The 27,708-nt window shown below is 47.2% G+C and overlaps 1 protein-coding gene across 1 annotated transcript in view; it reads right to left on the bottom strand.

Moving 5' to 3' along the window:
* Nucleotides 1-206: 206 nt before the first annotated feature.
* The window catches only part of kat6a (K(lysine) acetyltransferase 6A), a 45,585-nt gene continuing 18,083 nt past the window's right edge, over nucleotides 207-27,708 (bottom strand). Inside the window, exons 3-16 of the mRNA XM_072664457.1 lie at nucleotides 24,813-24,928; nucleotides 24,528-24,609; nucleotides 22,947-23,061; nucleotides 22,226-22,578; nucleotides 21,808-21,923; nucleotides 18,519-18,634; nucleotides 17,088-17,229; nucleotides 12,426-12,587; nucleotides 11,266-11,359; nucleotides 10,037-10,268; nucleotides 8,255-8,465; nucleotides 7,495-8,157; nucleotides 7,100-7,349; nucleotides 207-6,110 (exon numbers count right to left, since the gene is read on the bottom strand). Coding sequence (XP_072520558.1) covers nucleotides 2,851-6,110; nucleotides 7,100-7,349; nucleotides 7,495-8,157; nucleotides 8,255-8,465; nucleotides 10,037-10,268; nucleotides 11,266-11,359; nucleotides 12,426-12,587; nucleotides 17,088-17,229; nucleotides 18,519-18,634; nucleotides 21,808-21,923; nucleotides 22,226-22,578; nucleotides 22,947-23,061; nucleotides 24,528-24,609; nucleotides 24,813-24,928 — 5,912 coding nt within the window. The 3' untranslated portion in view covers nucleotides 207-2,850. The remainder of the gene's footprint in view (nucleotides 6,111-7,099; nucleotides 7,350-7,494; nucleotides 8,158-8,254; nucleotides 8,466-10,036; nucleotides 10,269-11,265; nucleotides 11,360-12,425; nucleotides 12,588-17,087; nucleotides 17,230-18,518; nucleotides 18,635-21,807; nucleotides 21,924-22,225; nucleotides 22,579-22,946; nucleotides 23,062-24,527; nucleotides 24,610-24,812; nucleotides 24,929-27,708) is intronic.

The raw sequence follows: 27,708 nt of genomic DNA on the forward strand, positions 1-27,708 counted from the left end.
TGACCACATCTTGCCACCATCATCACTGCAGAAGAATCTGATTGTTTACTGTGGAGTTAGTGCAACTACCTCCACCATGTTTGGAGGCTGTACTTTAGCCCAGATAGCTCACTGAGTTCTGTAGATCCCTCCCGTAAGAAGGGGACCTTCACCACACCCGCCCCCCACTCGCTTCAGGAAGATCGTAAGAACACAGGAACAAGTGAAATGGCTCAACATAATTTATTTTTGTTTCATGTTAAAATGTACAGAGTTCTTTGAAAGTACTTGCTAAGAAATAAAGAAAAGGAACAAATAAATGGAAATACATACAGGGACAAAATAGAGAGGAGAGAGAGGAAGGCAGGCGCCAACTGACCGTTAAAAGGGAGCGTCCTGCCGCTGCTCCGCCGTCTCTCCATCTACCGCGCTCTCTCTCTTTTAGCTTACAACTCACCATGTACAATTACAAAGGATACAAAAAGGGAAGCAATATAAACAGACAAACATACTGAGCTCATTTTTACATGCCTCTTAGATGTAAGGAAGTCGTCCTATACACACACGAGAAAAATCAACAAAAAAAAAAAATAAAAAAAAAAGAGGGAAAAACAAAAATAACTGCGAAATGACCTTTAGATATTTGACATTTCCTTTTGTTTTTAAAATAGCATTAATATACTACACAAAGATAGAAAACTCTAGAGATGAGATGGAATGGAAAGGTTAAAGGCATCTTATTCACTAGAAGTGAGCTGTAATTTTTTTAGTTTTGAATTTCTTAATAATATTACCCCAAGAGTTGAGCTAAAAAATATGTATTGTTTTTTTTTTCCTGAAACAGAAGTGAAAAAAATGACAGTACCAATATCCATGTCAGAATTTTGTTTTTATATTATAGAAAAAACATTTTCTCTACAATAAGTTCGCTAAAGTCAAAAAGAGTCAGCTTGTGTCATAAAAGAAAGCTGCCCAGTCTGATAAAATTCAGAAAATTAAAAGAAAAAAAAAAACTAAACAAAAACAAAGAAAAGCACACAAATATAACGTATGAAAAAACATCATCAGGTCTTAAGAAAGAATCCTCATATTGACATTGAATACTGGACACTGAATACACAGGAAATTCTCTGCCCCACTGTCCTATACTGGTAACCGTCCCTGTACGACATGCACTTAGACTGGGATGTCGCGGCGCGGGTTTCGCAAAGTCGTCCACCACCATCTCCTTCATCGCTAATGGCTAACGCCAACGTACTGTCAGCAGGAGCGTCGGACTGCCTGCGACGGGCGACGGCGCGACAGCAAGCAAGGCCCGATCACTGAGCCTCCTTCACTGCGGCTGGTTTAACTGGGATACACACACACACACACACACACACACACACACGCATACGTGTCGTGGTCACTGTAGCATGGTTGCTTTTGGAAAGCCCATCCCCCCCAAACCCCACCCCCAAACAAAAAAACAAACAAAAACAAAAAAACAAAAACAAAACCCCACCCAAATCCACTGTTTATGTTTGGGGGGGGGTCTGTATAAAAAAAATAAAAAAAAACGCCCTCTAGTGGAGTGTTTGCGATAAGGGTGCTGACGTCACAGTTCGGGAGTCTGTGCTGTGAATCGGGAAGTACCAGAATTATTTACATCTACAGGATTTTTCCTCTCTCGCTTCGCGCCGGTCCCCTCCCGCTATGCTACGGACATACGACTACGTACAGAAGTCTCCGCCTCCTTTCCTCTGCCGGCCTCCACCGAATCGGGAATACATGCGGTCCTATACTGCAAACCGGGAAGACACAGATTACTGGATACGTTTCACGGTGCCTCCGTAATAGTTCTACATCTCTCTCTCACACACACACACAAAAGAAGTGCCTCCACCTTGATTCTGAGTGGCTATAGAAACGTGTGTGTGTGTGTGTTAACGTGTGTATGAGAATGTTTATAAGAGCAAAAACCAAAAAAATGCGTGGGTCACTCATCCCCAACCGCCCCCCACCCTGCCACCCCCCAAAAAAGTATAGCCACACATATATATTTATATATATTTGAACTAAGCATGAGGCTAGACTGAAACACAAGCAGCTCAACTGTCCGGAAAAACGAGAACATATTTAAAAAAATAAACAAAGGTGGTAATAATAATAATAATAATAATAATTAATAACAATAATAATAATAATAAAAGTACAGTCCATCTACAACTGTTTCGTCTTTTTTTCCAGGTAAGGCTTCCTATGTCAATTCCAAAGACCGTGTGCATGGTTCAGTATACGCTCAAATGTAAATTTCTCCATTTTTGAAAGTTCGGAAAGTTCCTCTTCCTCCTTTGCAGCTGCTTGGTTGTCTTCTCCGCTCCTCATCAGGACGAAGAAGTGGATGCTGTCGCAGGGGAGAGTGCATACCCCCCCGTTGGTACGTCGCGGTACATGTCTGTTTACGTCTCGCTCGCCGCTTCCCTGGCTCGGTTGGTTTGGCGGTGGCGGCAGCAGCAGCAGCAGCTCCTCCCCGGCACAGATCGGCCTGGCCCGGCCTGGCCTGGCCCGGTTCGGCCCGACTCTGGGGGGAGCCAAACCCTCGGGACAGAATTTAATGACCACAACGTACAAGAAGTTCAAAAGTACAACCTCCTCCTCCTCCTCCTCCTCCTCCTGCTCCTCCTCCTCTGCAGCCGCTGAACCTTCCAGTCCCGTCCCGCCACGCCACGCCCACGCCCACTCCCGTCGCCGTGATCTCAGGAAGAGCGGGCGCGCTCCGAAAAACAACAGAGTACGCGAGTCCAATTCTGAAAGGGGGGGTTTATTGTCTTTTCTATTTTGTTTAACGTTATCCTCTCCGTCTCTGCACGTCGTCTGATCCTCTCGCGCTCATCTGCTCATGTAAGGCGACTGTTTGGGGACTCCGGCGTAGCTGTGGTGCGAAGGTCCCGCGTACATCATGTTGCCGTGGTGATTGGGCTGCATAGGCTGCTGGGGGTAAGCCTGGCCTCCCATCATGCCCATCTGCATCTGCATGGGGTACTGGGCCGGCTGGTTCATGTAGGGCGGGTTGCCGTGGTAACCGCTGTTCATCATAGGCTGGGGCATGCGGTAGCCGGCCGACATGGCCGCGTTCAGGGGGTTCATGTTCATGGAGTTGTAGGCGGCCGGAGTGGGCATGAGGTTCGTCATCATGCCGCGCTGGACGGCGAGAGTCCTGGGGGAGCCCTGCATGGCCACCGGCCCTGAACTACGCCCATAAAGCTGTTGCTGGTGCGGGGAGCCGGCGGGGATCTGAGAGGCTTTGGAGCGGATGGAGATGTGGCCTTTTACCGTGGCCATCTGACCCTGGAGACGCTGGGTGTGGGGAGGCGGAGGAAGGCCTATGTTGGCCCCGGGCATGTTGCACTGGATTAGAGGAGAACCGAGGTTCATGGAGCCCGAGCTGAGGTTGGGGGGAGGAGTCATAGTGGCCTGGGCCTGCGGGAGCGGTGGGTGAGGGGAAGAGGCGAGCTGCGCCAAACCGGGGCTGGAAAGAGAGACGCTGGTGGCGTAGGACGTGACTGCGGCCGAATGAGAGTAAGGCATGGCGTGGGGGTCCATGATGGTGTTCGTGAGCTGCTGGAGCTTGGCCAGGCTGAAGGTGGCTGAAGGCTGCGCATAGCCTCCAGCTCCAAAGTCCTGGCCCATGCGGTCGTAGAGGCTCCGCCCACTCCCACCGCTCCCTGCGCTTTCAGGGATCTCCATGATCATCGGTGTGGAGGCAAAACCGTTTCCCATGCTGCACTGGGAAAGGGGCTGTTGCTGGGGCGGAGGGGGTGGTGGTGCTGAAGGTGGAGGCTGGGGCTGAGGGTTTGGCTGTTGCTGCTGGGAGACCTTCTTCTGCTGCTGCTGTTGCTGTTGTTGCTGGCTTGCGCTTGGAGGTCTTTCGATAACACAGCTCTGGGGAGACTTGATGCCACAGCTTGGAGTGTTTGCCGCAGGTGGAGGAGGTGGGGGTGGAGGCTGTGGGACAGCTGCGCCAGAATTGGACCCCGAACTGCCGCTATTTGGACCAGGAGCCCCCTGCTGAATCAAACTGCAGCTGCCCATGGCCATCTGGGAGCTCACAGCAGCACCGGAAGACGAGAGTCCTGGGGTGGAGACAAAGGAGCAGCTGTTGCCCTGCGAGGAGGAGGACGACGGAGTGGAGGATGAAGAGGAAGCGGACGAGGAAGCGGCCGCCACAGACACGGACATGGCACCTCCGCTGCCTCCGCTACCTCCGCTGCCCATGGTGGAGTCATAGCTGCTGGGGTTGTCGTAGTTCTCCGTGGTGCTCTCGATGCTGCCCAGGTCACTGAAGCCGCTGTCCACCACCTGTTGCGAGTGATCGGACACAGACGGGACGTCCATCATGGGCGAAGTCTCCATGTTCTGCAAAGACGGTGCCGAAAGCGAGCTAGGGTGTTCCGGGGTTATCTGGGTGTATCCTCCCCCTGTCCCACCCCCGGTCCCTGTAGGTCCAGGCACCCCTGTCCCTGTCTCCATAGGGCCAGGGGTCATCCCAGGGCTGTTTACCGACCGTACGGACTGACTGGCTAAAGGGGGCATGGGTGGATTGGGCATGGGGCTGTTATGCTGGGAGGCACTGCAGTCTTCCACAATCGCAAGGGTCTCCTCTTCTCCTTCGCCGTGGCTGTAGTTCTGCAAGGTGCGACAGGCTACCAGAGTTTCCTCGCAATCCTGGTAGGCACCATGCTGCTCAGCTTCTTCGTCCTGGGCCTCTCCTTGCGTGAGCGACTGGACAGCCTGGACGGTCTCCAAGTCAAGCTCACTGCTGTGGTGGTGATCATGCTGATGGTGGCTCCCAAGCTCATCTTTGAACTCTGGACTGGCGTGCGAATGTTCCGTCTCCATCATCAGGACGGACTTGTCTTCCAGGGGCTGGAGGTCTTGCGGCTCGGAGGGGACCGCAATAGAGGTTACGGTCTCCACAGCCGCAGCGGCGGCAGCCGATTCCTCCTGTTCCCGCCGCCGCCGTTCGTCCTGAGAGTCGATCGATGGCGGCTTCACCTCCTGCACCTCCTCTGCTTCTTCCTCATCCTCTTCCTCCTCTTCCTGCTTACTGACGTACTCCTGTGCCGTGCTCGCTGGCATGTCTAAAAAACCTTCCCCGGCGGTCTGGGGTTCCTCCTTCACTGGAGGCGACCGGACAGGAGACATCTGTTCTTCCTCCTCCTCGTCCTCCAGCTCTTCATCGTCGTCGTCCTCAGACTCCTGGCTCTTTCTCCGCTTGACGCTGTCGCTTTTCTCCTCCAGCCGTCCGTCGCCTTCGTCGTCCGCATCGTGATCGTCACTTCTCCGGCTGCCGGGTGCAGCAGCCGCCGCCACCGCCGCCGCTGCTGCTGCTCTCCTGTTGCCTGGGTCGCTGCGGTCCTCGTCCTCCCTCTCCTCGTCCTCTTCTGGGTCAGCCATGTCCTCGTCTCTGCTTTGAGGGACTCTGGAGCTGGACGACTGGGACAATGCGCGAGAGGGCGGCCGGCTGGGCTTTTCTTCGGTCCAAGCTTGATCCGGATCTTCCGCCTCCTCCTCTTCATCTGGCTCGGATGCCGGGGGAGGCTTGGGAACGGGAGGTTGAAGGTTGAGATTTTTAGGCGGTCTTCCTCTCCGCCTGGGTTTGGGCGGTTCCGTCATCTTTTGAAGGAAATCGTTGTCTTCCTCGTCCGAGTCTTTACGCTTCTCACTGTCCAGGTCTGAGGTCAAGGTTCTCCTCTTGCAGGCCCGGTCCTCAAGCGCTGGCTTTTCCAACTGTAGCTGAGCCAATCGGCTTCTCTCCAGCTCCTGCCTGGCAGCTTCCTCCTGGGCGCGTTGCAGGTAATAGCTTCGAGGCTTCCTGCCAGGTTTCTGCTTGATCTTCGGAGGTGGCGGGTCCTCCGAGGACTGGGCAGTCAGGCTGGTGTCAGCAAGCTGGTCGGTCTCACTACCTGGCTTTTTCCCGGGACGCTTTGTCCAGTGCGGTGGCTTGCGGCTTTTGCCCTTAGGCCAACCTTTCTTCCTCTTTACTGGCGCCTCTGGCGTGACGACAGGTGCTTCCACGTTCTCTTCTGCTTCCTCGGTCTGCTCCGGCCTCCTCAAGTCAGTGACCGGCTTCAGCACGGGGGTGGGATCTGGTAGGAGAGGCAGGTAAATAAATCATCCATAAGCGAAACATGAAAATAGCATTAAACATCACCACAAACACAAAGTAGTCTTCCTCCATCTACTCAGGCTAAGTGGTTACGGGGGTTGTACGGCGCAGGTCTTTACTTTCGGACCATGTTTTCTCGGACTTTGCTGGGTCTTCTATTGGAGGCGTGCCTGCTAATTTGCATTTATTTGCATAATCTAACGTTATGAGTAAAGCTTCACGCTCAATCCAGTAAGTCAACGAGTTGAAGAGCCACCGTAAGTCAAATTATTTATTTTTTGAATACATTTTATACAATTTTCCACCATTTCCCCCCCAATTTAGGCCGCCAATCACCCAGCCTGTGACTGATTTATATGCTCATATATTATCTTTATATCAGTCGCATTAAGCTTCCGTTTTTTATTTTGGCGTCAATTTATCGTCCAAAACATCCCGTCCTCTCGTATCAAGAGCTGAAGTATCTGGATTCTTCGGAATTTCAAAATTTTTTATTAAATCTTTTTGGGGTTTAAACTAAATTAAATAACCAAACTCACGGATTCAACAATTAAAGCTTTAGCAATACAAGAAGGGTGTTTAGCTACGTTGACGATTTTTAGAACTAGAATGAAGAAAAGATTTAATTCGGAATCCATTCACGAAGAATATCAGAAAATCCTCAGAGCCGTAAACAGTCACTGACGCACCAAAACCGTGCATCTCCAAAGCAGAATGGAGGGATGTGTGTGTGTGTGGGGGGAGTGTCAACGTAAAAATATTTAACTAAAGTCATTTCTGTGGGTCCATCTGTAAATTCGGAACCTGCCTGACTGACATTGCGTCAAAAAGTGATAATCGCAAAGTTCAAAAGGGTTTTACATGACAATTAATTTAAGTTTAAGGAGATACAAGGTTTTGCATGACCGCAACAGTATGTGCTAGATGTAAATCCAATGATTGACAGTTTGACACAATGACATCACTAACCGTCTTCCTCAGACTCCGAGAGGTTGGCTGGGCGAACCCTTTTGGGGGCAGGGTCTAGGTGTTTGCGGGCAGGTGGGTAACATCGGAGGGCGTTTCCAAAAGGAGTCTCCTCCTCTAGTCGGGGCATGGGTCTCTCCGCGTCCGAGTCCACAAAGGGCTCATCCAGGACCTCCGTGGTCTCCGAGATCGTCTCAGTCACCACGCTGCTGTGCGGATGACTGCGCTGCCGTACGCGTCGTCTTCGTGCGGTCTTTCAGGGACAGAAAAAAAAAGAAAAGCAAATTATTAAAATCTCCACATTTCTCGAATCTCGTTCATTCAGATCTTCCAATTCGTCCTTCACGCTTCGATTTGGCCCTTTGCCAACACCATGTTCTCGATTATCATCTACCCACCTTGCACCTGAGCCCTAACGTTGGCTTGGTCAGGACAGGAGGGGAGCGAGCCCCCATCTCTTCGTCATAATCATCATCGTCGTCATCATCGTCCTCGCTGCTATCGCTGGAACAGGACTCTCGGCCCTGCGAAGGTTCGCTCAGCCTGGCTGCCGTGGGCAACGAGGGCATGTCCTCCTCCGCCTCATCGCTCAGCCGGCGCTTGGGTCCTCGTCTTTTCCGCGGAGGGCGCCCTCTGCTGCGTTGTGGTGGAACCGCGGGGTGCCGGGGAATCTCCGTCGACGCGGAGTTCGTCGGCTCGTTGTCCGAGGCGAACAGGGTGGGTGGAGACCCAGCTGATGTGGTGGCCTTGTTTACTGGAGATCTGTATTCTTCGTCCTCGTCGTCCTCAGGTCTAGCTTTGCGGGGTCGTCCGGGACCCGGCCGAGGCCTGTCCTTGACTCGTCCCCATGGGCAGTTTTTGGGAGGGCGGCCGCGCCCCCTGCGCTCCCCGTTGGCCTGAACGGGAGAGCACTCGGGGCTCGGGAGGCTGTTGTGAACAGGGGAAGAGGCCGGAGAGCTTTGGCTGTTTGGGAACGACGGGAAGCACTTCTTGTCCTCGTCTTCCTCCATCTCGGATCTCACGTTCCAGGACAGCGGAGGACTTTTATGACTCGACTTCACCTGCAACACCCAAACGCACAGGATGCATATCGGTGAGATGTGAACACACACACACACACACACACACACACACACACACACCACTTTTTAAACTCACATCTTTGCTGTTCTCCTGCTCCCTGTCCTCTTCCTCATCGTCGTCATCCTCGTCGTCGTCATCGTCCCCTTCTCCCTCAGACACGACCGTGTTGGTGACGATGACGGGAGTCCAGCGTAAGCAGTCCGGGTCGACCTCCAGCTGCCGCGGTCGGGCCTGGAGCCGCGACATGTGCGTCGACACCAGCTTGTCTCTGCGGACCATCACCAACCTGGAGAGGAGGAGAAAGGGGTGGAGGAGACGGGAGGAGACGGAAGGGGACGGGAGGAGACATCGGTGTCGTTATCAAGTTAAGACCTCCTCCTCTGCTCCAAACCACTACCACCAGTCCCATCATATCTCACATTTACGTATTGGGACATCAGGATGACGGATACATAAATTGACAAAAGTATTGGGACAGCCAATTATTACATAAAAAAGAAAACAAAAACAAAAAAACATGTTTATCCTGCTTTTGTTGGAGTAACTATTTAACCATCTCTATGGTCCAGTCCGGGGGGAGGGGGCTTTCTTACTAGATTCTTAAGCATTGCTGTCCGGATTTGATTGCATTCAGCGACGAGAGGTGAACGATCACCACCTCAACATGGCACATCCCTCTCTAGTCCTTCTAGCCATCGGTGCAACTTAAACTAGCAGAACGCATTTGTTACAAGGCGTGTCCAGAAATATATGGACACATTTGAGCCTGTGGAGCATCAGCATGAGTCCGAAGTTGCTGTTTTAAGGTAACGTTGCTACAGAAAAACGTTGCTGTAAGAAGGAAATTGCGTAAATCTGGCTGTGGACTGGCCAACATCAAGGTCTCTATTACTGTAGCCTTACGCGATCTGGCTAATCGCTTTAAGAGTCAGGAAAAAGGAAAGCCGTTTGACTAGAAGCTTAAATAAACCTAGAGTGGTTTCTGGTTTCAGCTGAAAGCGTCTCTCCCTTAAGAGGGATTTTCCCTCTCTCTCGCTCTTCTGCTCTACAAACCAGTCAGTTTTGGCTGGCCTTGGCGATGACCTCATACCTTGGCTGTGTTTATCATCATCATCATCATCATCAGCTGCAGTGTTACAGGACTGCCTCACACACACACACACACACACACACACACACGTTTACACCGCCACATTAATGCTTTTTAAAATATTATGCAAGCCCCTTCCCTTAGGCGGAGCGCGCTACTGGGCTGGAGCTGCCATTATTACACTGTATGTCATGAGCACTGACTGTTGGAGCACTACAGTCCACGCGTCTGGGCTTACAGCCTAATAGAAGATGTAATCTCAGCATCACGGCAGCTCCATCAGATGGAAATGATCCAGTCTGGCAAAAGATTGCGTCTTATTTGCATAAAAGAGCTTTTTTTTTATTATGTAACTTATCCAATTTTAATTCAAGGTGCTTAATTATTAGTAAAAATAATATAAAAAATAAAAATTCCATGTAAAAAAAGGTCAATAATTATCTATACTGCACCTTTCAGAAAAATCTTAAAGTTTGATTGATAAAATTTGAGTCCATAAAGAGGTGGGGAGATGATCATCCAACATCCTGACAAAGTAACACTCAACACAATCAAATCCTCACAGCAATTCTAAAGCAATCCTCCTCCAAAATCTAGTAGAAAGCCTTCTTCCCTGGGCAGCAGAGACATTTCCTCCAACAAAAGCAGGATCAGCTCTTTTTAATACCTTTGATTTCAGAAGAAACGAGAACAGACAGAACAGGCGTCCAAATACTTTTGTCCATTAAGTCATGAGTCATGCAGCGCTCTCTCTCTCTCTCTCTCACCGGCCCCCTCTGTGCTCCAGCATGTTGAGACTTTGCAGGGTGGCTGTGATGTCTTGCGGGCATATGCCGGTGATCTTGCTGAGTCGGCGGATGGTGAGCTTCTTGTCGCGCACTTGGTGTAGACACTCCAACACCACGCTGCGCCAGTAAGCCATGTAGGACAGCCGGCCGAGGTCAGACAGAGGCTTCTCCGGAGAACCTGGCTGACCCTCTCGCTTGGACAGCAAGTAACCTAAAGGGAAGGGAAGTGTTGTTAGTAACCACAATCACTGGCCTGGACGAATTCGCCAATTACAACGGAAGAAGTGAGTAAACCGTGATGCCGGTCAGTACTGGTCGACTGCTGATGCTGATCGAGGGCGAGGCTGGGTGCCACACTGACCTTTTCGGCACTACTTAGAGGACTTCTGGGAAAACCCTGTTGAACTCTGAGCAGCAGCTGAGGGAGAACTCCCATGCAGAACTGTACTGTGGAGCTTGCTGGCTGTTTTGTGTAAGTAGTGGTGTCTGTCAGCTCTGCTGTGTTCTGATACTCACTGCACTGGGCTGAGTGATGGACACTAGTTAGTGGCCTTACAAGTGCTTACTCTGCTGCCCCATAGTTCTGCACACTCTACAAATGTGTGAGTTTGAGTCTGACATTAATAAATAAATACATAAATAATAATAAATCAGATTGATGGCATGGATCCAGCACAACACAAGTTTCAATAAGCAGCTGCGCGCTACCTCCCTAGTTCCATCTAGTGTTTATACAGGGAACTGCAGCATCCTGTGACTGAGGGGCCTCGGCCAGATTAGCTGTAATCCTTACCTCTCAAATATGATCTAATAAGCTCGTAAAATTAGCTACACCAGACAGCATTTGTTTTTTGGCTCAAACTCATTTTAACAGCAAATAAAACTTAAATCATTGTGTAATTTAAAACTAATTAATACTAAAGATTATTTACATAACGATATTAGTTTATCTTGCTATATACAGCCGATCATTACTCTTATATAGTGTAATTAAGGACAATGCTGGTTTCTTTAAGTGCTTTAAACAGGGACCATATGTGCATTTCCTCATAAAAGCCCGTATTACTGATAACTCTTGTTCCTTGATAGTGACAGTACTCAGGTATTCGAGTGAGGGGATGAGCGAGTGAGTGAGCAATCGAGCACCAAAATAAACAAACACTACAAATGAAGTCTTTCCACTCCTAAAACTTCAAACGCAGACGTACTGAAGTCGATGAGGAACCGTCCGTAGCCCTTGCGCTGATACTGTGGAAGAATCATGATGCAGGACACGTTGTACTTCTGCTGGCAATGCTTCTCCTGTAAGGGAGCGAGAAACACAGGGAGAGAGAAGAATGAGTGGAAGAGGCAGTTCAATCCCAGAAATCATAGCAGAAACATTTGGGGAGAATAATGTCTTGCAATGAATAAACAAATATAGATATTAATAATTATATATAATCTATATAAACAAACCAAACTAGTGTGCAACACCGGAATAAAAGGTTCGAGCTCTGGGCTATTGAGGACAGGGATACCCGGGCTCGGCAAGCTGCCATTGTTGAGCCCTTGAGCAAGGCCCTTTACCTTCTCTTAGCTCCCCAGGTGCCGCAGCAATGGTGGCTGCCCACTGCTCCGGGCACAGGTGCTTACGGTCAGTGTGTGTGTGTGTGTGTGTGTGTGTGTGTGTGTGTGTGTGTGTGTGTGTGTGTGTGTGTGTGTGTTCGTTTCACTGCACGGATGGGTTAAGGGTGGAAGCCAAATTCCATCTGTGTCCAACACTAATGCTAAACATTGTCTTGGCATTAGCTATATTATAGGTTCTGCCAGTGCTGAGATCTTATCAGTGGGGGCAGTGGTGGCTCAGCGGTTGTGGGTTCGATTCCCGGGCTCGGCAAGCTGCTAATGATCAGTGAATATCTTTCCATAAATTTTAATCTGGAGTACGACAGCCGCGTGAAGATGGACAATTGATCACATTACATAAACAATAGAAACCCAAACAGACTCTCTGAAGCAATCGAATACTGCAGTAAATCTGAAAACATGCATCATTACATCCTGAATTTTGAGCATAATAAAGCTTATTCATGATTTTAACATAATGAAGATCTGCAAGCATAGTAAATAAATTGAGTTCGGATGATGTATCTGCATATTTATGTTTGACAAACAGCCTCATTGTACACACATTTACGGCATTTAGCAGACGCTCTTCTCCAGAGCGACTTACAAAGTGCTTTGCTATTTACTTAAGAAAAAGTAGCTAGTTTGAATAGACTAGTAGTTCAGAGATACCTCCAAGTTAAGACACTACTAGACACAAGTCAATAGGGTGACCACTCTGATATTCCTGCACACACACACACTGGACGGACGAGCTCACCTTGGAGAAGTAGCCGACGAGATGACATCCTTTGGAGTCGTTCTGCGTGAGCACGTAAAACAGGAAGGGCTCCACGTCGTAGTAAAGCGTCTTATGGTCCAGGAAGAGCTTGGCCAGCAGACAGAGGTTCTGGCAGTATATTGTGCTGATGTTACCGTCCACCTGAGAAGAGGGAGAGGAGAAATCAATCAATCAATCAATCCAATCAATCAATCAATCAATCAAACACAGGTTAATAACTACGCTTTATGCCTTGCATGCAAATTCAACATTTTTTCAGCATTAGCCGTGGTGGTCACAACTGAAGGAAGGCGTCCCAAATACACAGGTTCGCACTCAGGGCTGGTTTGAGGAAGGGGCTCGTTATCGCTGGTTTGTTTTCACGCAGAAGAAATTGCATTCGAACCGTGGACCGATTACACAATTTTACTCGTCACTTTACTGAGCGCATTTGTGCACAAACAAACAAACAGTAGGACCTCGGTTCATCCGTCTATTCCTTTTCCTTGGACACTGGAACAGCTTTCTACAGCCCTGGCGTAGGGCCATAGGTCTTCTCCAGAGCGACTTCACTGGCTTCACTGTTACTCAGAAAAGACAACACTCTGCCTCTCAGAGGAGGAGGGTCTTCAGTCTGGGTTTGAGGACAGCGAGTGTTGGACTCTGCTGTTCGGACACCCAGGGGAAGTTCGTTCCACCACTTCGGTGCAGGACAGTAAAAAGTCTGGACGCTCGTCTTCCGTGGATCTTGGAAGGATGGCGGGTCGAGCCGAGCCGTACTCGAAGCTGGAAGGGCTCTCGGTGCAGATCGGCTTTTGATTGACCACTGCCATCAAGTACGGAGGGGCTGGCTGGTCCAGTCTTGGCTTTGTAGGCCAGCAGCTACAGGAAGCTACAGTGAAGAGAGAACGGTGCAGCAGAGGAGAAGGAGGAGGAGCTACATGAACAGGGCGAAACGTTGAGGACGACCCGTGCCGCTGCTTTCTGGATCCAATGGGGAAAATAGAAATCCATGGGAATCGTCGAAGCCTCCAAGCAGGTCAAAATGACCTCCGACAATAAAACTCTGCTAGTACGCATCTCTGAGCTATAGCACTAATTAATTCATAATTACGGTAAATGATTCAGTACCTGCTGGGTAATTCATATGCATCGTCTCATTTGAGGGCAAGGGACTACAGGAAGGAAGTACAGGCCAACACACAGTTCTTTACAGGATTAGCAGCTTACATCAGGAAAGTCGTTGTTCTTTTATAGTAAATAAATTCAGGATGATTTACCAGCGTATTTAAGGTTATCATCCACCACACAATTACATCACAATAATTGTGAGGCAGGAGTTAAAGCAGCAGCTGTGTCCCGCTACAGATCAGCCTGGGCTAAAGTGTGTGTTTCATGAGGAGGAGGAGGAGGAGGAGGTGGCGGCGGTGGAGGGATCCGGGCGGGCCGCCAGAAGCCGTTAGATCCACATCGCTTTCCTGCTGAGTCAGGATCAGCTCTGAAACCTGAAACTGCTCAAAAAAAAAAAAAAAAAGACTGGAAGGACCGCACAACGTGTGCCAGAAGTTTGGGAACACCTAGCTCTCTCTCCTCTACTTGATTTCTTCATCGGCTGGCAAGAACTGAACATGCTGAGGATCAGCCAGGTTTATCACGCATCAGCTGTACGCTAAAATAAATAAATAAATTAATGAATGAATTAATTAATGGTGCTACAAAGGGTTCACGGTGCGATTAGGTCTAAAGGACCAGAATAAGGTCCAGTTCGAGAAGGTCTGGGACACCGGAATCAACCCAACCTGCGTTACCATCCAGTGCTGCATCCTGTACATTAGAGCAGCCGCATAGTTCTACCAACATTTTATGCATCAACAGCAAAAGATCCAATTAAATTACAGTACAACTACAGTTCAGGACACTGCAGCATCATTTACCATCAGTTTTCACACTGAACTGGATGAATACTGAATCTAAATAAACACTCCTCATAGTCCCGCCTGACATCACTGCTTCCAACAAGCTGCCTGTGGGACGAGTCAACCTGTCCGAGTCCATTCTCGATTAAAAGCTCAGGACGGTTTCCGCTCCACTTTTAGTCTTTTTAGAGCCGCCATGTGAATTGACTTTCCTCTGACTCGCTTTTCTGTGTGTCCGTCACTGATTGGCCGAGCGGAGTCACATGTGGTATTTGTTTACAACGCATGCGACTGTTCTGAGAGTTTCCTGTGCCACGAAAGCTGTACGCTAAAGACTGAAAAACGCTGGGCCACTTAAAATGAACCGGGTACAGGCCCAGCTAACAGGTCAGGGTCTGGATAGGGCAGCGTTTGTGTCTGGACCATTTCTGTACATCTTTTTAATCTAAATTAATAATAATAATAATAATAATAATAAACACCATCCACAACAACTTTAAATAAACTTCTACCAAAAGTGGTTCCTCCGAGGTTCCACACAATCCAAATCTAATGTGCTGCCACTATGGTTCGTGGGTCCAGGGTAGTTTGAATCCCGAGCCATGCTGCTTTGCCATCACCGGCCGGAGTCCAGGAGAGCAAAAGGCATCTGTGGTCTGGTGGGGTGGAGCTGGGGACCCAGCGCTTTCCTCAGAGTGTGTCGGCAAAGTGTGGCAAGTCCTCCTTACCCTCCTAGTGTCGGGAGCGTTGCTGCTGCTAGGGGGAGCTATGAGTCGGTGGGCTACTTGGTAGTACCCGAAAAAAGAGGTTCTTCAATGGCAGGCAGTGGGGGCTCAACGGTTAGAGCTCCAGGCTACTGGTGACAGGGTTGTGGGTTCGATACCTGGGCTCGGCAAGCTGCCACTGCTGTGCCCTTGAGCAAGGCATTTATCCCTCTCTCTGCTCCCCGGGTGCTGGAGTTGGCTGCTAGGTGTGTGTGGGTGTGTGCTCACTGCCCCTAGTTCACTAGTGTGTGTGTGTGTGTGTGTGTGTTCACTACCACAGATGGGTCAAATGCAGAGTTACCTTACAATCATCAAAAAATAAATAAATAAATATATATTAATTATAAATAAATATTAATAAATAAATAAATAATGACTTGCAATCGTTTTCCTCTGGATAAACCCGACAGCCCTTCATAACGTTAAGTTCTTGCCACCCGATAAAGAAGCAGAGCTCATTTGAGGGGCAGCAGCATTTCTCAAACGTCAAACGAAGACAAAGTGTCCCCGAATCGGACGCGGAGTTCCTGTAAGCGACCGCTCCGTCGGACTGGAGCGCTCATTAAAACCCAAACACAAATAACAGTAATCCACAGACGGTGGTCCTGACTACCAGATTTGCTCTCCTATGTTTAGCTCGGCGTGTCTGTAATTGGGAAGAGAGACTTGTTTACGTCTTGATGGCCTTTTATTTCAACTTCAAGAAAAGGCACAAGATGAACACAGAGCTGCCTGGGCCTCCATAAATCTCACAGCACTAATTTTAAGGGACCTTTTTACCCACTTTATATTTAAAAAAAGCCTAAACTGCTCTGTGAGGAACAGGAGGTCGTGCCGGGTGATTTTAACAGCTCAGAAGGACAGGATATGGGCGTAGGCCACAGACGGGACGGTCGTGGCTGTGGGTTTAATAGTACAGACTCCAGTCAGGCACTGGGTGTGTTTTTATACAGTAAGGGGTGGAGGGGGGAGGTAAAAATAGTCAAATCTGAGGGTGTTTTTTTTACACTGATATAAACAGAGGACCAAGGTGGATTATTATTATTATTATTATTATTATTATTAATAATAATAATAATAATAATAATAAGTAGTATTATTTAAAAATATATTTTATATTTTTTATATAATGGATTTAAATATATATTTATTTTATATTTATTATAGAATGTTTTTACACTGACAAACAGAGAACCAAGGTGGATGAGAATTATTATTAATAATAATTAATAATTTTATATTTATTATATAACATTTAATAAGAATAATATTTTAATAGAATTTAATTGAATTTATGTTTTAAATATATATATATCTTTTTTTTCTTAACACTGATATAAACAGAGGACCAAGGTGGATTATAATTATTATTCATAAAAAAAATAAAATAAAATAAAAAATACCACTGAACAACATTCCAGCACTTAAAGGTGCTTTCTAGGAATAGGAGGCCACTCAGCAGAAAGTGGCTGTCTAGGTTTTAGTTTCTTTTTTTTTTGTTAATAATTTGGTGTAATTTTGGTCCTATCAGAAATTAAAATATTATATTTTACCAGTCTAATGTGAAACTTTAGTCAGCAATATGGTCTCACATAGGGCTCTCGCAATAACCGCACTTTCACAATATCACTATTAACAAGCGAAATGCAGGAAATGACAAGCAACCGCCACACCGCCAATACTACAGTCTGACCCTTGCGGGGTCCTGAGCATTGAAGAACACACAGGGTGAAAGGAGGAGGCTGATATCAGAGAAACGGATGGATCCAGTCTGGAGTTGTAGAACGACACCGTGCTGCATTATGGGAAGTGGAGCTGACCACTATGAGCAACCCAGGCGGTGCTCATAAAGCTGAGATAGGACTGTATTTGTAAGAGTGTAAATGCACAGATTAGATTTGTTTAGTAGACTCCATGTTCTGACACTGCATAAAAAGAAAGCCTGCGTGTGGTTTGTGGCGACGGCGCTCTCGAAGCCTCACCTCAAACACCGAGACGTCATCCTTCCTGTAGATCTCGTTGGCAGGTGGGTGAAACCAGGTGCATTTGCGCATGTGCTGGTACAGAATACTGCGGCTTTTCATGTAACGCAGGCAGAACTCACATAGGTAGAGCTTAGGAAGTCTGGGGGAGAGAGAGAGAGGGGAAAGAAAAAAAGCAGAGGAAGTATGTGGGTGAGAAAGAGAGAGAGGGGGGAGGGGCGAGAGAGAAGGGTTATTACCTGAGGTGGTTATTACAGCACAGATACAGAAACACTGCAATTACCGCTCACTACAGGACCCTTCAACAGACAAGCTCACAGCTTTGGCCCCGTTTCTAGCGTTTCTGGGGCCGATCTTCTATATTCCAGCCAAGCCATGACCTTAGCAGCCACCTAGAAACACCTCAGCAACATGCTCTAGGTTACAGTCCTCCTCAGATCAACACCTGGTTTGGTGGTAAATCAGGGCTTAATGATAAATGGTATCATTTAATGGTAAATCAGGTGAGCTGCTGCTGCTGATGATGTTCTTCAGACTAGCTCACTGACAAGATCTCACTACTTTCTTTCTTCAGAATGAGAAGCTCTCGTTTCTCCTTTTTACTGGATTCATGTTCACCTGCATCTGATCTGATCTGATGAGATCTAATGGAGCTTCTACTGAAAAACGTTGAACATGTTTCTAATTATGTGCTAACAGAAGCATATATGCTAAAAGATCCTCTGATCTTAGACTCTACTAAATACAGAGGTCAGTCTGGAGACCATAATACTCTTCTCTTCGCCTGAGTACTCTCAGAGGAGGAGGGTCTTCAGTCTGGGTTTGAAGACAGCGAGCGTTGGACTCTGCTGGTCGGACACCCAGGGGAAGCTCGTTCCACCACTTCGGTGCAGGACTGAGAAAAGTCTGGACGCTCGTCTTCCGTGGATCTTAAAGGATGGCGGGTCGAGCCGAGCCGTACTTGAAGCTGGAGGGGCTTTCGGTGCAGATCTGCTTTTGATTGACCGTCGCAGTCAAGTCAAGTACAGAGGGGCTGGCTGGTCCAGTCTTGGCTTTGTAGGCCAGCAGCTACAGGAAGCTACAGTAGGTTCTCTGATCATCACTGTGAGACCTTGGATATTTAGATTATTATTATTATTATTATGCAAAATTAGTGAACCGTCCAGCAATACTGATCAATCACCTGTTTGCAGGAGTGTTAAACACCTTCAAGACTCCAAGACCACATCACAGCCCAGTTTGGGTGTGTTGGCCCTGAAGATAAAAGGACCTCTGCTGTATTGATTTGTCTACGAACTGACTATTAATACTTAATTATCATAATTATTATTCTTAATTACCTTAAATAACTTAATTAACGTGTCCCTTCAATCCTTCCTAACTAGTGAACCATGCTCAGCTGGATGTCTGTGATGTTGGTGTGTACGTTACCTGCTGTACTCCTGGGGGTATGGCGATGAATACCACGTCTGGATTTCGTACTTTCCAAACTCGATGACTGAGGGACATCGCATCTGGGGGTCTGGCGGCCCAGTCACACCGACTTTCTGCAAGGGGGGGGGGGGAAACATCGGATAGGACATTAATGCACGGTGTAAACATCCTCCTGATGTAGTTAACCAGGCATCATACACAGGTCAACAAGAGCAAACTTTGCGTCCAAAAGTTTGTGGACAGCCCAATCAGCTACTTTAAGTGCTGAGACAGATGTGCAAAGGCTCTCTGGAGCAGAACCTACACACTTAGCACCATACTTCCTAAGGCCAGGTGTGGGCTAGAGGGGTGTAAAGCCCCCGAGCATTCAGCTGTGGAAGAACAGTGTTCTCTGGAATGATGGTGGTGATGCTCCATTCAGTACTTTTGGGATGAGGTGAGGTGGTGATCATCCAACATCCGGACCTCACAACACTAATCAAATTCTCAGGGCAATGATGCTCCAAAATCTAGTAGAAAGAAAGTTACTCCAACCATTTTAATACCCTTGATTTCAAAAGAAGCAATGGATAAGCAGGTGTCCCAATACTTTTGTCAATATAATGTATAACACCTGCATTTCATGTCGAACCTTCAGTGTAACTTGACGGAGGTTAGGAACTCACACACACACTCGGACACACCCTCCTCAGCCGCAGGCTCATGCTTACAGGGCTATTATTAGCCCTTTGGTCTCTGCTGAACGGAAACTAGGGGCATCTGCCACCTCGCACGCTCCCCCCTCTCACTCTCAGAACGTAGCGGAAGTTACACTCAAACCTTTCTAGGAAATACTGACTTAACAATAAGCCGTAAAATCATCCCCACTGAGCAGTAATCTACACAACCCTGAAACTGGCAGCTGCAGAACCTACTTATAACAGCGTAGTGTACATTATAAAGGTGCTCCAAAGGGGTTCTGTGAGCGACGCCACAGAAGAACCACCTAAGGTTCTATAAGAAGCATGTTTGTGATGGAGTCATTGTGAATAACCTTTACACTGATTAAGAAAAAAAAGTTTGTGGACACCTCTTCTAAATGAACGCATTCAGCTACTTTAAGCTCCATCCACTGCAGACAGGGATGTGTGAATGCACAAACATGCAGCTTGTCTAGTCCCTTTAGAGAAGTACTGCCAATAGAATAGGACCCCCTGGAGCAGATCAACAACAACATGACACTATTATCACCATGCTGCCCAATAATGCTAGGCGTGGGCTAGACGGGTATAAAGCCCCCTAGCATTAAGTTCTCTGGAACAATGGTGGTGATGCTCCATCCATTACTTTTGAGGAGAGTTGGGAAGTTGGTTGGGGATGAGGTGGGATGGTGATCATCCTCCTCCTCCTCCTCCTCCTACAAAATCCTGACCTCACTGACGCTCTTTTGGCTGAATCAATCAAATCCTCACAGCAGTGCTCCTCCACAATTTCCCAGAAAGCCTTCTTCTCTGGACCATAGAGACAGTTACTCCAACAAAAGCAGAAACCGTGAAGGAGCAGGTGTCCCAATACTTTTGTCCGCAGCCAGTGTCTCCAGAGAATGCATCTGTAAGGGGAGGGGAGCACCTTAAAGCAGCTACACTCACTCATTAGATGGGCTGTCCAGATACTTTTGGACAGGTGCTACGTTTTCATTAGAGGCATCCATGCGACAAACAGCAGCGAAGCAGAGTGTTCCCATCTACCAGCTGCTATAGAAACCAACCCCATCAAAGAGACTGTGTGTTTGTGTGTGTGTGTGTGTGTGTGTGTGTGTGTGTGTGTGTGTTAGGCTTATCGCCTCAGGCAGAGACAGAGGCTGCTAGTGCTGGGAGCTTCAACACACCAGCACAGCACAACACACCACACACACAGACCCAGTCTATAAGTCTATGAGTGTGTGTGTGTGTGTGTGTGTGTGAGATTCTCTGAAACAATAGAAAACATCCTGTCAGAGACGTACGACATTAGGAGCCCTCCAATCAATCTACCAGCCTAAGAGTCGGGCCCCTCAGAGGCACAGACACGAGGCCGAGGGGACGCCTCCAAATTTGAGCCGCGTTCAGCTTTGACAGACGCTGGGAGACAGTGAGTCAGTGTCCGGGTTGGTCTACCTGATAAACGGGGGGTTTATTAAACCGATACATGAAGCAGGAACCTGAAACTGCTGGTGTGGATTTGACCTGTACTCCTGGTCAGCGCCCAGTCCTGAACTAAAACGAGGGAGCCGATAAACCGGGCTCCTTCATTATGAGCTGCACTGAAGCCTGTGCAGCTGTGTTGGATTCTCCCAGATGTAGTCTAATTCCCAGCTTCTCCACCACCCATCCATCCACCTAGCCCACCCACCTTTCAACTACCCATCCATCCACAAATCCACCCATCTTTCCATCCACAAAACCCACCCACCCGTTCTTCCATCCACCTACCCACCCATCCTTCCATCCACCCATCCTTCCATCCACAAATCCACCCACCCTCCCATCCATCCACAAATCCACCCGACCTTCCACCCACCCACCTACCCTCCCATGCATCCACCTATCCACCCGACCTTCCACCCACCCACCCACCCTCCCATGCATCCACCTATCCACCCGACCTTCCACCCACCCACCCTCCTATCCACCCGACCTTCCACCCACCCACCCTCCTATCCATCCACCTATCCACCCGACCTTCCACCCACCCACTCATCTACCAAACTACCTACCCATCCACCAATCCACCCACCCATCCTTCCACCAATCCACCCACCCATCTACCAAACTACCTACCCATCCACCAATCCACCCACCCATCCTTCCACCAATCCACCCACCCATCCACCAATCCACCTAGCCCACCCACCTTTCCATCCAACTACTCATCAATCCACAAATCCACCCAGCCATCTTTCCATCCACCTACCCACCCTCCCATCCACCCGACCTCCCACCCACCCATCCTTCCATTCACCCACTCACCCTCCCATCTACCAAACCACCTACCCACCCTCCCTTTCATCCACAAATCCACCCATACATCCACCCACCCATCCATCTTTCCATCAACAAATCCACCCACTCATTCTTCCACTCACCAATCCACCCAACCTCCTACCCACCCATCCTTTCATTTACAAACCCACCCTCCCCTTCCATCCACCAATTCACCTACCCACCCACCCTCCAACCTACCAAACCACTTCTACCCACTCATCCATCTATCTAATCAACCATCCTCAAACCCACCCGACATCCCACCCTCCCTTCCATCCGCGTACCTGTAACGCCAGCTCCTGTATGTGTCTGAAAAGCTCCACGTCTTTCTCCGTCAGGTTCTCGTGTCCCGGCAGCTTCTCCTCATCATCTCGCCAGTCATCACCACACTCCTGATTGTCTGCGTTTGTCAGAAAAAAAAAAAATAATCAGCGAAATTCTTGCTACAGTTTCTTCACTGGCCCCTGCTTCTGGACATTAACCTACAAATAAATTAGACTGGCAGGAGATATTGCTAATCAGCTTTCTATTGATTACACCTGGCTGTTTCCATCACAATTCCTGACTCAGAGGAAGCAAGCACTGACTGCACTGTGGGATGGGGGATTCCTAGCGAATGGGTGGGAACTGGGAATGACCAAATTGTGGGAATGACCTAATTTCTACATTACAGGAAACCAAAAAAAGCAAATAAGGCCTCACCTCCTGGCCGGCCATCTGGATCCCCCTTCCTGTTCTTCTTGCGGATGCGGTATTGCTGTGAATAGTCCACCACTTCGGCCCGGGCTTTCCGGCCGTCCGGCGAGGGCGTGAAGAATTTGGTGAGGGCGTCAATCAGACCCTTGGTTTTCTTGTTGAAGCGCAGGCCGCCCTGCGCGTCGTCGTCGTCTCGGTGCGAGAACAGAAGGCGGTCGTCACCGGGGTACCCCTCACACGATGAACTGGAGGAAGAGTGCGGCGAGGAGGAGCCTTGAGAATGGTGGTCTAGGCCCCCGGCACCTCGCCTCCGCCGGCCACGGCCACCTCCGCGTAGTTTCTTAAAGGGGCGGCCCGGTCTGCAGGTTCAAAGAGAGACGATAAGAATTAGCTTGTAAGTAAGAATTATTAAAAAATCAAATACAATTTAGACTCTTGTTTTTTGCATGATTTAATTTGCATAATTAAAAACATGTCGCTACAAAATGGTTTAAAAAAAAAAAAAAAAAAAGCTAAAATTTGCAAATAAGAGCCAACAAAGCTCGTCTAGATCAGTAAGCCCATTCACATTACCTTTACAGTACCTACTGATTACTTGGCTTACTGAGCCTTGAGATTAATGAGTGTATAAAAGCCTATAGTTTAAAGTCCAAAACCTTTCTACAAATCTGTGCATTATAAGCAACCAGATTAGAAAAGCATCTTAAGACTCTTTGAATTCAGTTACCTGCCCTTCGGTCGACCCAGCGGGGCATTGTACCGCCGTTTGATTTGTGCTGCTTTTTCATGCAAGAGCTTTCTTCCCTTTTTTCTTGGCCTGCAGATCTGACAGATCCACATACCTGCGAAGGAACCATTACACACCAAATATTACATACTTCTACATCAAACAGGTCTTACAGGGTGTACGTATCTTTCTTTCGGTTTCAGATTGCAGCCTCTACTGGTTCAAATGACATATATACACATATATTAAGCTGATAATCTGAGCAGTGAGTGTTTATCTCCTCAGTAAAACACTGACATTAGAATAAACACTAATAGTCGTGAAGGTTCTCCATCACTGTGTTCATCATTAGAACATCTCCAAAGTTCTCCTCTCTCATGGAGTCTAGTATTATTTAGAGTTCTCCTCAGATCAACACCTGGTTTGGTGGTAAATCAGGGCTTAATGATGGTAAATCTGGTGAGCTGCTGCTGCTGCTGCTGATGATGATGATGGAGTTGAACACATCCTCTACGCTGTGCTGGCTGGACTAGGGGAGGGGGCCTCCAGGAGAAACCTGGAGGAACCGAGCTCTGCTCTTCAGACTAGCTCACCGACAAGATCTCACTACTTTCTTAGTCTTGAGTTTTATTGCTTTACATATTAAACATTTATTCACATACACTATACAGACAAAAGTATTGGGACACCTACAGGAGCTTTTGAGACACCCTATTCTAAACCCATAGGCATTATTAATATGGAGCTGGTCCTCCTTTGAGCCAAGCTCTACCAGCAGCAGGTCTGGAGCTCTGCTGCAGTTACTGAGTCAGTTGGAGGCTTTTCTGCACTCTGCTCTGAGCTCAGCACTCGGCCCTGACCCCGCTCTGTAACTTTACGTGGTCTGACAGACACTCGGTGGACACTGAGCTGCTCTCTGTGAGCTGTTCCTCCTAAACTCTTCCACTGTTCAATAATAACACCACTCACAGCTGATGGAGGAAGATCTAGGAGGGAGGAGATTTCACCAGCTGACTTGTTGTTGGTGCAGCGGTGTCTCCTATTACATACAGAACCACGCTGGAGTTCAGTGAGCTCTTCAGAACCTCCCGTTCTTTCACTGATGAGTGGAACAAAGGCAGACTGCAGGACTAGGGGCTTGGTTTTATACACCTGTGGGTCCATAGTACTGAATGAAGCACGTGAATTCAATGATTACGAATCAACGAGGCGCGTCCCAATACTTTCGTCCATGTAGAATATTCTAATATGACCGACACCAGGTGAAAGGGTGGTGGGTGATGGCAAAGGTGTACCGAGAACGGACTTCCCGAACATTGAGTGAGTCACTGAACTGATGCCAGAGGGGAACGGCGGGCGAGTGGTAGGGAGGACTTCGACGCCCCCTGTGGAGCAGCTAACCTCTATAATGACCACCTTCCATCACCTAGTAAGTGCCCTAGTGTTGCTAGTGTCCTCAGAGCCAGGGGTGGTAATTCCCTAGCATTTCTAGCTGCATATGACTTTTGAGAAAAGCGAGTGCGTGTGTGTGTGTGTGTGTGTGTGTACAGATGTACGACATCTGCTTTAACCATCCCCTACCTTTTGGCATTCGCGTCAGTGGTGGGTCACAGCACTCCATATGAAACCCTCGATCACAGGAGTCACAGAACAGCATGTTCTCCTGCATGAACACACACACACACACACACACACACACACACACACACACACACACACACACACACCGTTCAGTCTACACTTACAGCTTCCCAACTCCCAGCTCTGTTAATCACTCAGACACATTAGTCAGCCTTTTAACCGCCAAATCCAACGGAGCACAGCGAAACCACCACGGTACAGAAAACGATAAGACGGATCAGGTACCGCATTTTTGCCCTGGTCCTGGCAGCTGCTGCAGGTTTTGCATTCGATGCACTGCCACCACAGAGCTTTGACCCGCACCGTCAGCTCCGGAGAGAACTTCAGACAGGACGGGTGACCTGGAGAAGAGAAATAAGGAAATAAGGGAGAGCGTCAAACAGCGCTAAAGAGGGGCTGCTGAAACCCACCAATGCTCCGGACAGATCAGCTCTGAGGACTCTGGCTGAATGACCAGACTGTCCGGCCTGTGTGATTGACGGTCCGACAGCCGGATGTCCAATCAGAGGTGGGCAATGTGGCAATATCTTAGCACGATCATGGTAAAATAATTGTGTTCTCTATAGAAACAAAGCCAGAACTGTCTGCCATGTTGTCAAATGTACTCGCAGAGCCGGAGCCAGAGCCAGACTCGGTGCCTACTTAACTGGTAGACCCGTCGCCTCCACAGAGTCCCAGTCTGTCCGGTAAGTGGAGCGGAATAGCACGTTAAACCAGAGTGCCAACCGACTAGGGTTGCTATGGTATGAGATTTTCACGGTATGAGAGAACGGTTTTGGGGCATCACAGTAAATGATAAAAAAAAAAATAATTTATATTTATATATATATATATATATATATATATATATATATATATATATATATATATATATATATATATACATACATATATATATAAATGTGTAATAAATAAATAAATAATAATTAGTAATAATTTAAAATATATTTTATATATTATTACTATTATTATTATTATTATTGTTATTTTTACACATTTTATTATACATTTACCCCTAAATGAATAAAAAAAAACACCGTTTTCTGGTTAAAAAAAAGTTTTACTGCAGTTAAAGCTTTAAACTTTATTAAGGGAAGTAAATTAAATGGGGAAATAATCTAATAAATAAATCTCATTTTCATAAATAAAAAAAAATTCATAAATTATGGATTAATCTTTATTATTTTTATTATATTTTATTATTACTATTATTTTCTCCATTAATTAACTTTTTGTTTAACAATTGCTTGCTTGCTTACTTTTCCCCCTCAATACCAGTATTAAACAAACGCACACAGTCTGATAACCATAGATTTTAATCCCAGGACATGCCCGACATCATACAGCTGCAAGCCTACAACCAGTCTAGCCTTTTTTTTTTTAGGTCCTCAATACTTCCCTTGGCCTTCAAAGGTCACTAAACTGCCCTCAGATCTACAAACTCCTACACCTTCATCACCTCACACGCCTCGTGCGTCTCCATGGTGGTTCAGAAGGACATCAGTAAAGTCCGTACACGGGCTGATCAGACTGCTCTCGCAGGTACTACACCTCTCTCCATAATTAAAACCTGGAGTATTTTTAGACACCTGGAAGCAACAAGAACTTCAGAGTATAATAAATCATTAATCCACGAGAGGCAGCGCAGCAGCAGAGGACCTTCAGCCGCACACAGAACTGCCAGAACCGCCGAGGTAACAAAATTAGCTGGATCAGGTCTCGGAAAATTAGTCTAGATCCTAGATCCAAGTCCGATTCTCGGCTTCATAACCCAGGATCAGAACCCAGAGTAACCTACAGACATCATACACAGATCATAGCAAACAGCAAGACCCCCCCCATCTAACCAACATGGTCCCCTCGACCCGTCATCAACTATCAGGGGGTAATCCAGCTCGTCTTCCATATGAGGAGAACCGAGAAGGGAGGGGCTGCTTGCTCCTCTTTAGTCTCACAGACTTCCAATTTTTCAGAATAAAAGTCCTGAGCCCAGACGGCCCTGTGGTCCACTGAGGTCCAGCACAGCTATTAATTTAGTGACCAATAAACACAAACTGGGTTCATTAATATCTGCGTTCATTTGTTTAATAAAGTTAGTAAAGTAATGATTACATCAATCCTGAGGTCCTTAAGTCTCTTCCAGACGGTCAGATATATGGATTATTAATTCTACAATGGTATTGGATCGGTATCAGGTATCGGTCGATGTGTAAAATTCATGTATCGGTATCTGTGTCGAAACAAAATACATAAATAATCTGTGCATCCCTTGTTTACACTATGACAGTTTCTCAGAAACTGGATCAATAAAAAAGAAAATATTAAATATATAATAATAATAACCACATTATGTCGTCCTATTTACAGCATCAACACATCTCAATATACTGAATCGTAACCTCTCGTATCGTAAAAACCCCTCAACACTCACAGACCAGGTCAGAGTCACTGCTGTGAGGAGGATGACCCATTAACCGAATAATAATAATAATAATAATAATATTATAATATAATATCTGAGGTCTGATTCGCAAACAAGTCTTGGAGGAATTCTTTGCACAAGCTTTTTGTCCAGAAAAAAGTTGGATCTACCTATTCTTCAAAAATATTCTTAACAATTCAGTCTATTCCTAATAATAATAATTCTAATAATAATCAGAATTCTTCCAAATTCTGTTCTTGACCTTAAAGCGACCTCACACTGGTCTCAGACTGCAAGAGGTCCGAAGTTCAGCCTCTAAAACGACCCGTTTACATTTTAGTTGAATGACTAGTTACAGAATTACTGTCGGGATCAAAAGTAAGATTATTCGTAAGATTATTCGTACGGTCAGATTCTACATTAACTAAATTAGGACGACTTTGACGTCACGCCACATTTCTACGTTTTTTTTTTTTACCCGTCACTTCCGGCTCGTTTACGACTCGTTTTGACTCCGGTTCTGATGAGCGCTGCCCTGCCTACTTCCCCAGAGTTACATAGTGGCAGTAGCAGCGTACTCAGAGGCGATATCTGAAGGTTTAAAAGCTGCATAATGTTGCTTTAAATGGACGAATATTTACGCCAGCACTTATTTTTTATTATATATTTAAACTGAATTGATGTTATGTTGGTGAAATC

The sequence above is a fragment of the Salminus brasiliensis genome, chromosome 20, assembly GCF_030463535.1.
Source record: "Salminus brasiliensis chromosome 20, fSalBra1.hap2, whole genome shotgun sequence".
Classification (NCBI taxonomy): domain Eukaryota; kingdom Metazoa; phylum Chordata; class Actinopteri; order Characiformes; family Bryconidae; genus Salminus; species Salminus brasiliensis.